General features: G+C 46.8%; 1 protein-coding gene across 1 annotated transcript in view; it reads left to right on the top strand.

Annotated features, from left to right (window-relative positions):
• The first annotated feature begins 1,655 nt into the window (after positions 1-1,655).
• LOC144822597 (scavenger receptor cysteine-rich domain-containing protein DMBT1-like) overlaps positions 1,656-11,397 on the top strand; it is a 754,829-nt gene continuing 745,087 nt past the window's right edge. The window contains exons 1-2 of the mRNA XM_078680324.1: positions 1,656-1,711; positions 8,183-8,257. Coding sequence (XP_078536450.1) covers positions 8,191-8,257 — 67 coding nt within the window. The 5' untranslated portion in view covers positions 1,656-1,711; positions 8,183-8,190. The remainder of the gene's footprint in view (positions 1,712-8,182; positions 8,258-11,397) is intronic.

Below are 11,397 nucleotides of genomic sequence, written 5' to 3'. Positions count from 1 at the left end.
ATTGGCCCCCATTCAACCTCAAGAGTTTGAAGGAATACTGGTCATGGTGGATTACCACCCAAGGTTGATGGTTTCAAATGTGTCCACCAAATTGATACAAAGGTACTTATAGGCTTCCTAAAAGACGTTTTCTTTGAGGAAAGCATCCCAGATATCCTGGTCACTGATAATAGGATACAGATTACCTAAGAAAACATGAGGTAATTCCTTTCTGACATGGGCATCGTCCACCATAAAACCACCCTCTATTGTCCCCTTGCCAACGGGTTGGTGGAACGCATGAACCGCCTGGTAAAAGAGTGCACACAGTGTGAAGAGATCCTAGGCATCTCGGCAGAAGAGACACTGCAAGAAACACTCTGGGCCTATCGTACTACTCCCAATTTAGTCACTGGGATATCTCCTTTTAGCTCATTAAAAGGGAGAGCTCCTAAAACCAGACTCTCGCCCCCTGTAAAAAGGCAGGACAGGTGTCATGTTAACTGTGAAAAGATTGGTAAGAGAATCACAGATCACCAAGCCAAGTACAAAGCAAGGTATGATGCAAACAAACACATAACTGCTCACTTGATCAAGGAAGGTGATTGGGTCCGAGTAGACCTTCCTATACCACGGAGAAGGGAGGCCACAAGATTCTCTGAACCCATGAGGGTAACTAAAGTGGGAAGAAATGTTGTCCAGCTGGCCAACAGACATAGACGGAGTATGGACAGGATTGTCCCTCACATGGAAGTGTATGTCCCCCAGTTAGAGGCACAAACATGCAGTACGACCAGTGTGACCCCAAGGAGGTCATTAAGTCCCACAGTTGCACCCAGGTGGACAAACGACTACTGTGTCACATGAGACCTATTTTACTATTGTTACTGTATGTTTTGACCTTCTTTTAGGTGGTCTTCCGACCTTGTTCAACGTTATATTGTTTTGTCCTCTAGGCAGTGTGTTACTGCCCTGCACCCCGTCTCTCCCTCTCCTTTTCCTTCCTTCCTTCCCTTTCCCTCGGTAAGGAGATGTGTTGTAATCCCTCTTGGTACGCCCCGCCACCCCTCTGCCATCATTCCCCTTGGTACAACCCAGCCAAGAATGTGTGAACATTCCACAGCTGACTGGAACCTGTGATGGTGTTGAGACTGAATAAAGAAGACTCCTGATAATCTACCTGTACGCCTCTTCTTTGTAACACAATCTTTAATCAGTTTGAAGAAATGTCAACGAACCGTGAGCAATTATAGACATCCTATAGCTATTCTAATGAAGGTAATGTTGCACTGCCATCTTTAATATGGCATTATTGTAAGTCTGGATGGAGTCTTGAAAGGAGCTAAGCATGAGCAACACTGCAAATGGAAAAGGCCAGCTGATACAGGGTCTGTTTTTATCCAAAGTTATAAAGCCTTAGCTCAGCCTTCAACATATTTAGTTGCGCTGGTGGCTTCAATGGCAGTCCCCTGTTCTATGTGTGTGTGTGTGTGTCTTCATGTGTTCATGCCAAAGGTGATTTTACCCTAAACGCCAAGCCCAGGAGGGTGGAGTTAGTGTCAGTCTTGAAGATGCAAATGATTGAATTGATTGGACACTGGACAGGAGACGGATCCCTCCCCTCATGCAGGGTCAGATATATAGGGGCAGTCTGCCTCAATTTAAAGTTTAGAGTATCCCGCCATCACCTCACATCACTTGAGTACCGTACAGACCTGTGGAGCTCCGGAGAGTGAGTATTATGTTTCTCAATCCCATAGGACAAGATGGAACTGGGAGAGATTAGAGAGACAACTCCAGACAGGGAATGAGTCTCACCCCGAGGAAGAGATTGGGATGTCCAGAATGCGGCATGTTTCACAGTATGAGGAAGAAATGAACATGTCAGATATTCCCAACAATGAATATGGAGTATTTAACTCCACAAGAAAGATATGGCAGATGGCAGCTCTGGAGATAACAAGGGAGATTTGAGACAGTGTTTATTGGGTGCATCAGATCAGGAAAAATTAGTATAGGGGAAAGAGATTAAAGGCAGTGAGTATGGGGTACAAGTGATTACAGTCAGCGAGTATGGGGTATTTAACTCAATAAGAATGAGAGGGTAGCATTGAAGGTAGTGCAGAAGAATAGAGACAGTGAGTAGACGGGAGGTTATGGGATACAGGATTACAGACAGTGAGAATGGACTACAAGTGATCCGAGACGGTGAGTATGGGTTATTTAACTCGATAAGAGAGGGTAACATTGAAGGCAATGTAGGAGAATAGAGACACTGAGTATGGGATCCAGGAGATTAGAGACAGTGAGTATGGGATCCAGGAGATTAGAGACAGTGAGTATGGGATCCAGGAGATTGGAGACAGTGAGTATGGGATCCAGGAGATTAGAGGCAGTGAGTATGGGATCCAGGAGATTAGAGACAGTGAGTATGGGATCCAGGAGATTGGAGACAGTGAGTATGGGATCCAGGAGATGAGAGACAGTGAGTATGGGATCCAGGAGATTAGAGACAGTGAGTATGGGATCCGGGAGATTATAGACAGTGAGTATGGGATCCAGGAGATTAGAGACAGTGAGTATGGGATCCGGGAGATTAGAGACAGTGAGTATGAGATCCAGGAGATTAGAGACAGTGAGTATGGGATCCAGGAGATTAGAGGCAGTGAGTATGGGATCCAGGAGATTAGAGACAGTGAGTATGGGATCCAGGAGATTGGAGACAGTGAGTATGGGATCCAGGAGATGAGAGACAGTGAGTATGGGATCCAGGAGATTAGAGACAGTGAGTATGGGATCCGGGAGATTATAGACAGTGAGTATGGGATCCAGGAGATTAGAGACAGTGAGTATGGGATGAAGGAGATTAGAGGCAGTGAGTATGGGATCCGGGAGATTATAGACAGTGAGTATGGGATCCAGGAGATTAGAGACAGTGAGTATGGGATGAAGGAGATTAGAGGCAGTGAGTGTGGGATCCGGGAGATTAGAGACAGTGAGTATGGGATCCGGGAGATTAGAGACAGTGAGTGTGGGATACAGAAATTATAGACAGTGAGTAAAGACTATTTAACGTGATAAGGAATGGATGGTAGCATTGGAGGTAGTGCTGGACATTACAGCCAAAGAGTGTGTGATACAACAGATTAGAGAGAGTGTGAATGGGGTATTTCACTCTCTCGAAAATAGATGACAACATTATATATAGGGCAGGACACAACACACATTTAGCACCATTGAGTACAAGAACATGCCACACAGTTTCTTTCTTAAACTCCCTGAGAAATTGTTAAAAGAGTGAATGCGTGAATGTAGATTTCAGACATCAAGCAGGTGAAATTTAACTTTCTGCGAAGCAATGTAAGTGTCAAAAATAATTCAGACTCCCACGCAGTGAGCAGGAGGTATGTATCTCTCTGAGGGAGCAACCGCAGGAGTGAGGATGAGGTATTTACCTTTCTGAGGTAGTGTTTGCAGAATGCGTTTCTACTTACCTATTTATGCCACCTACCCCTCCTTGGGTATGGGTCATCAACCAGGTGCTCCAGTCATCTCAGTCCTGTCTTTTGTTTTTCCATCTGACTCCCGTTGTAACCCATCTCCTTGCAGTCAGTCTTGAGGCCCTGACAGCAGGTGTTTCTTGGCCTTCCCACTTTTCCGTTACCATTGAGGGGTGCAGGTGAGGGCTTGCTTGGTGTTGTTTGGTACGAGCTTGCAGAGGGTGTGACCTATCCAGCCCCAGTGTCTTTTCCTGATTTCTTCATGAGCAGGGAAATTAAAAGTCTGCTGTCATACGATGTTGTTGCTGGTGGCGTTAGGTCAGTGGATGTGAAGGATTTTCCTCAGACAGGTGTTGAAGCCGCGGACTTTGTTGGTGGTAGTGATGGTTGTCCTCCAAGTTTCTGCTTGGATTTTACATTGGTATTACCAAACCTGACCTTTTAACTTAACGAAGCAGCCCTTAATGGAACTGACAAACCAACTCCAGCAATATAACACGACTATCCTCAAAAAGGCAAAGAAACGGAGTGAAAATTCAGTCACCCCCAGTAACAAATTTCAAGTCCTGCAAGAGCTAGAGGATGACACAGACCCAGTAGCAGGTCAGTGGGAGAAGATAAAAGAAATAGCAACATCAAACTGTCATCAGGTACTGGGTCTCAATAAACACCGGCAAACAGAATGGATCTCCCCCGAGACTCTCTGCAAAATCCAAGTGAGAAAGGAAAAGAAAGCTGCAGTCAACACCAGCCGAACAAGAGCAGAAAAAGTGCAAGCTGAAGGCAAATACACCAAAATCAACAAGGAAGCGAATAGAATCTTATGAGCAGATAAGCGAAGATTCATCATTGGTCTTGCCACAGAAGCCCATGAAGCAGCAAGCCATGGAAACTAGAAAGAACTCTACAACAGAGCAAGCCAGAAAGAACTGTTAATACAAAGCTGGGAATACAATCATGTGTAACGAAGGCCAACAGTGAAGATGGGTGGAGCACTTCGAAGAACTGCGAACCAGCCTGTGCCATAGTCTCCACCAGATATAGGGCCAGCTGACAAGGACTTGGCAATCGACTGCTGCTGCTCTCGGGGAGAGGAGTTGGCCTGACGGCTAGGGCGCTCAACCTCAGACCTGGGGATCTGGGTTCGATGCAAAACCTCCTGTGATTCTGGGCAAATCACGTAATCTCCCTGTGACTAAAATGAATGTGTGTCCTCATGTAACGTAACTGGTGCTATGTAAAGCCCTCTGATACCTGATTTGGTTCGGGTCTAGTTCGTACTATATAAAACTCTACAAAAAAAAGAAAAAAATAAGGAAGAATTATGTCAAGATGGTGCATATTTTTGACTACATAATTCCCTTCCTAATTTCCTTTTATAGGAGAGATTGTCTCCTTTAACAAAAAAATAAAGTGTCATATCCCTAAAGCTACCTATTTATCTAATTACACACGACCAAAGTGCATCCTACAATATAAAGTGCATTATGTAATGGTAGATGTGTTGTGCACCTAAAGCTGTTTTTCTTCTTTGATGCTCTCTCCCTGTCCTTCTTTGACTTCTCTTTTGCAATTCTGGCTTTGTTTGACCCCATCCCGTTTTCCAAAATTGAAGAACATGAGAGTGAACTCTCCAGTTCTTCCTTTGCTTCACCCCCACAGCCTTTAATTACCCATGACCCCCCTGCCAAAGGATTGCCCGCACTTCCCTCCCCATCCCAACTTTGTCTGGATGCCATGTGTTGCACCCCCTCTGCGTTTAACTTAGCACCTTCTTGGAATCAGATTCCAGAGTGTCCCTCCCGTCCGCAGAAATCCATCATGGTATATAAAGTCTAAAGAGCTATCAATTTTTGAATTTTAATTAGACATTTTCATAAGAAGTAATCTAATATTGGAAAATAAAAATAATTGGCCCTTTGCTAAGCCTTTAAGTTTGTCTTGTTGGGCTATAGATGCATAGGCACCCTTAAATAAATCAATCAATTTCACAAATTCTATTCATCACCATGCAGCTACTGCTGACATATTAGAAAAGATGTTAAATTGGAATACTTCTGCAGTTGAAAAAGTTCTCTTTGCTATGGCCATGCTTAAGATACGATCCTTAATGCGATAGTATGCAAAATCCCAAAGTATAGTGCGGGGGTATTTTGCATTTGCATGTGTCTGAGCCGGTACCCTGTGAGCTCTTGTAATTGTTACGCCTGGGCGTAGTTCGCAGAGTTTTGCCACGCGGAACTCCGCAAGTTGATAAAAAACTCTGCGAGGTTCCGCAAGTGGCGAAGTGTAGTGCAAACTGCTGATCCGGTAAAAATTCTACCCGAACAGCAGCTCGCGCTCGCGAGCTTACAGTTCGTGAGCACCAAAGGGAAAAAACTCTGCTGCTCTACGCAAAGTGGAATTTTCTGCACTCCGTGTGCTCCACGGAGCGCGAATTGCAGAAAACTCTGCAAACTCCATGAACGGAGCAGATTTCACCGTCCAGACCTAGTAATTGTTAGATCCCCCTCCAGGTCTGCCATTGTTTTTTTCAATGGTGACTCGTCCATTTCATAACTTGAGTGTCCTCACAACCCTCCTGAATGCCCACCAATCAAAGGTTAGAGCTTCTAATATAGTTCTCTGAAGCCGGTAGCTTGTTCTTGATCTGATTTTTGCTTTTCTCCAGTTGGATGACTTCTTGCTGCATACCCGCCACCTTATCCTCCAAATCTGAAACATGATCCTCGGCCTCTTTCAACCTCATCGGGGTAGAGGACATATTTTCCACCAATTTTGACAGTCGTTCATGGAGCGTTGCTATTTCTTGTGCTTGTGATGCGTTCAAGGCCGTGTTTTCTCTAAGTATGGAAGCAAGCGTGCTTTTGAACGATTCCCCACCATATTCTATCTCTGCTGATTCTTTATATTTTGAAGAAGTGGAGGTTGTAGGTAGGCTTGAATGTAAGCGGACTTGAAAGTGGATTAGTTGGTCTGGTGGTTACTGCTGTCTGCACCTAAACTTGTGCCGGGGTCTAGGTCTGAACTAGAGTAAATGTTTGATGGGCTGACACGGTTTCAGATGTGTGGTACTTGGCAGGACTGCTCCTCTGCCAAAAGCAAGGCCCAGTAATCTAACCGGAAATGAGCTCGACCTGCCCAACTACTCGGTGCGGCACACTCACCTCGTTTGGGTTGGGGAAGCGCAATTCAGCCATCCAGCAGCCGTCCAGCAGCCGTCCAGCAGGGACGTATGACGTTACAATGCAGGCTATTACAACGCCTGCCTTTACAACGCGGTTTTTACATCGCAAACCTTTAAAACGCATAGCGCTTAGAGGTGCTGGATAGTGGTAAGTATAATTTTCTATTCCAACTCCAGTCCCCGTGGACACTAGGGAAGGTGTTGGATAGAAAATTAAACGTATTCCCTATCCTAGAGCGCCCCCCAGCGCAATGCGTTGTAATGGTTTGCGATGTAATGACCGTGTTGTAATGGTAGTGCGTTGTAATAGTTTAGTTGTAACGGTTGTTCACCGTCCAGCAGCCATCCAGCAGCTGTCCAGCAGCCATCCAGCAGCTGTCCAGCAGCCGTCCAGCAGCCGTCTAGCAGCAGTCCAGCAGCCGTCCAGCAGCCGTCTAGCAGCAGTCCAGCAGCAGTCCAGCTGCCCAGGGTTCCTGCCACTTTATAGCCTCTTTCTGTTTTCTATTAGTGCATTTAAGGCCGCTACATCGGTTATGCTCTTTTGATGATCAGCTTGCCTCGCCGGCTTAAGTCCTTTGTATCTTCCACATTGGTCTTCCTCATCGGCCTCTACTCTGCTTTCTCCTCCACTTTAAGCACCAAGGAACTCCAAAAAATCCTCCTGTTGGTATGTCTCTGTGATGGCAGCTTTAGCGTTTAGCTGCCGGCTTCTGGCTTCTAGGGGGCAGTGTGGGAGCTAAGGAGCACTAACGGCAGAGTGCATGGGAAAAGTCTGCTGTCATTGCCCCATGATGGATTGACTCCATGGGCTCTAAGATCTGAGCCAGACCCTTGTCTCCAACCCACACATAGACATGAAGTGCTGAGGCTGATCTCACATAGTGCACACCCCACAGCACTGGGCACTCTTGACTCTGATGCTCCTGGGGCATCTGCTCACATTCGAGTCATTAACCCCCCCTTCCAGACTAGAAGCAGTGGGTCTCATCTCATACACCCTACAGCACTGCACACTCTTGTCTGTGATGCTCCTGGGGCATGGGCTCACACGCTAGTCATTAACCCTCCTAGACTAGAAGCAGGGTTCTCCTCCCACACACCCCACAGCAGTGGGCACTCTTGACTCTGATGCTCCTGGGGCATCTGCTCACATTCGAGTCATTAACCCCCCCTTCCAGACTAGAAGCAGTGGGTCTCATCTCACACACCCCACAACACTGCACACTCTTGTCTGTGATGCTCCTGGGACATGGGCTCACATGGGAGTCATTAACCCTCCTAGACTAGAAGCAATGGGTCTCCTCTCATACACCCCACAACACTAGACACTCTCACCATCACCCTATGTGTCCAGGTCACTAGGATTGCACTAGGTCAGAAAAGGAGACATTTTCACCTTTAGATGAAGAATATCCAAAATTATGCAATCTATGATGTAATCAATTGAGAGTGGCTAAGGCACAAGTGAAACTGTGACATTCTGAATAATATTGACAATGTGTACCCTCTCTTTCAGATCTTCAAATGTGGGGGCATCTTGTGTTCCTGCTTCTTGCCCTGAGGGCGTCTGCATCATTCTGCCCTGATTGTGGTGAGTGCTGTTTGTCTGACAGGATAATGACACTGTCTGATGATTTTGAGTTTTGTGCAGCAAATAAATTTGGAACCATGTATCCTCCACCAGAAAAAGCAGAAAGAGTGCTCGATGGCTTGGGGACAGAGAAGTACAACTGCGGGTGTGACAAATTATTGCATAGCGACTTTGTTTGACAACATATTATGTACCACAATTAAGCCTAATATTAAATTATGTAGGAAAGTGCCATTGTCCAAGGGAAATAAACACATGAATATATGCCAATTTAGATGTATATGTGAGCGTATGAATCTGTTGCTACTTGCATTAGTTTGTGGGACTACAATCTCCAAAATCAATGATTATGTTATTACATAGACCAGTGCCTTGGGGGGAGGGGGGTCCTTGGTTTAGTTCTAGAATGAGTAGATTCAAGTTAAATAGATAAGTCTGAGTTTCTTCTATTTTACTACATTTTTCCTCATCTGATAGTTTGCCTATGAGATTCACCAAATGTTTTCTTACCCCCCTCTTTTTATTTCATAGGCAACGCCTTACTTACACTCTATATATATGAACCTTTATTTGAATATTGGTGCTATCTGAGACATTACTTAGAAAGGAACACCTATTTGTTCCCAATGTATTACTGTTGAATTTTCCATTGTACCATGTATAATATTGGTATCGAAACTCAATAAAATTATGTTTTAAAAAAATGTAGGAAAGGGCCATTTTTGTATGGCCACCCTCAACATCTTTCCCCAATGCTGATGGTTATGACTCTGAAAGTGCACTGGAGCTGCTAACCAGACCCCCGTGGCTGTGCTTGCCAAGAACTTTAACCCTTTCATTGTTATCCCTCCAACCCCGTTCTAAGCCTTTATTTGGCTATTTGGGGTAGTTCGCGCTTAGGCCCCTGTAACGTTTTGTCCACATAAGGTATCCACACTAAATTTGTGTACTTTTCTCCCGACATCATGGGGATTTTAAAGGTACTCAGGGTTTGTGGATTCCCCTCGGGGGACCCAGAAAGTAGCCAAAAAATATGTTTAAAGGGGGAAAAATTGCTGAAAAAGGAAGCATCTGGTTTTCCCCTGCAAATCGTATAAACAAGGGGTTTGTTGTGCTGATCTCAACACCTTGCCAGCTTTGAGGGACAGGCAGAATTTTGTCAGAAAACCATTATTTTACAGAGTTTGGTATTTTACTGAGAAATAGCCTATTTTTGCTACAGTTTGTGCTTTCAACCTCTTTCCAGTTAATGGTAGAAATAGGTCTGAAAGCTATAATGGATCCAGGAAAGCTATACACTTCTGAAAAGTAGACTGAATTATGAATTCATTTGTGTAGATCCTTCAAGATTGTTTTATAGAAACTAACAGTTGAAAATAAGAACAAGCATTTGCAATGCAATCGGTCTCGCCTTTGGGACCTTATATGTATTTAGCTATGCAGCACATTAGCCTGGATGCTGAAACAAATCAAATCAAATCAAATCAAGAATTTGTATAGCGCGCTACTCACCCGGAGGGTTTCCAGGCGCTTGGGGAGGGGGGTCCGCTACTGCTCGAACAGCCAGGTCTTGAGTTGCTTCCTGAAGGCGAGGTGGTCTTGGGTAAGACGGAGGTGGATGGGGAGGGAATTCCAGGTCTTTGCTGCCAGATAGGAGAAGGATCTTCCTCCCATCGTGGCTCTTCAAATGCGTGGAACGGCGGCAAGGGCGTGGCTGGTTGATCGTAGTTGGCGGGTCGGAGTGTAGAAGGTCAGGCGGTTGTTGAGGTACCTTGGGCCTAGGTCGTGGAGGGCTTTGTGTGCGTGGGTGAGGAGGTGGAACGTGATTCTTTTGCTGACGGGGAGCCAGTGCAGGTCTTTCAGGTGTCCGGAGATGCGGCTGTGACGGGGATGTCCAGGATAAGACGTGCGGAGGCGTTCTGGATGCGTTGGAGTCTCTTCTGCAGTTTGGCTGTGGTTCCGGTGTAGAGGGTGTTTCCGTAATCCAGTCGGCTGGTGACGAGTGCCTGGGTGACCGTCTTTCTGGTTTCGGTGGGGATCCATTGGAAGATCTTACGGAGCATGCGGAGGATGTTGAAACATGATGACGAGACAGCGTTGACTTGTCTGGTCATCGATAGGGAGGAGTCCAGGATGAAGCCCAGGTTGCGTGCGTGGTCCGTCGGTTTGGGTGCGCTGCCTAGGGCCGGGGGCCACCAGGAGTCGTCCCAGGCAGATGGTGATGATCCCAGGATGAGGACTTCCGTCTTGTCTGAGTTCAGTTTCAAGCGGCTGTTCTTCATCCATTCAGCTAGTTCTTTCATCCCTTCATGTAGGTTGGTTCTGGCGGTGGCAGGGTCGTAAGTGAGGGAGAGGATCAGCTGGGTGTCTTCGGCGTAGGAGATGATGTTGAGGCTGTGTTGGCGTGCGATGGCTGCGAGGGGGCTCATGTACACATTGAAGAGGGTGGGGCTGAGTGATGATCCTTGTGGTACGCCGCAGATGACTTCGGTGGCCTCGGATATGAACGGGGGAGGCGGACTCTCTGGGTTCTTCCGACGAGGAACGAGATGATCCAATCCAGCGCCTTCTCTTGGATTCCGACGTTGTTTAGGCGTTGTACTAGGGTGCGGTGGCAGACAGTATCGAATGCTGCGGAGAGGTCCAAGAGGATGAGGGCCGCTGTTTCCCCATTGTTGAGCAGGGTTCGGATGTCGTCAGTGGCTGCGATGAGGGCGGTCTCGGTGCTGTGGTTGGCTCGGAAGCCGGACTCTGAGTAGTCGAGGGATCCGTTCGTCTCGAGGTAGGCGGCAAGCTGTCTGTTGACGGTCTTCTCGATGACTTTGGCAGAAAACGAGAGGAGCGAGATGGGGCGGTAGTTCTTGAGGTCGGTGGGGTCTGCTGATGGTTTCTTCAGGAGGGGGCTGAGTTCGGCGTGCTTCCAGCTCTCCGGGAAGGTGGCGGTGTTGAAGGAGCAGTTGATGATGTCCCAGAGTTGGGGTGCGATGACGGAGTCGGCCTTGTTGAAGACGTGGTGGGGGCATGGGTCGGTTGGCGATCCGGAGAGGATGGTGTTCATCGTGTGGATGGTGTCCTTGGTGTTGACTGGGGTCCAGGTGCGGAGGGTGGTGGTGGGGGGCGTTGGTTCTGCGGTTGGGTGC

This window comes from Lissotriton helveticus, chromosome 3_1, assembly GCF_964261635.1.
Source record: "Lissotriton helveticus chromosome 3_1, aLisHel1.1, whole genome shotgun sequence".
Taxonomy (NCBI): domain Eukaryota; kingdom Metazoa; phylum Chordata; class Amphibia; order Caudata; family Salamandridae; genus Lissotriton; species Lissotriton helveticus.
Note: the sequence above shows the minus strand (reverse complement) of the source record. Positions and strands in the feature narration are given on the sequence as shown.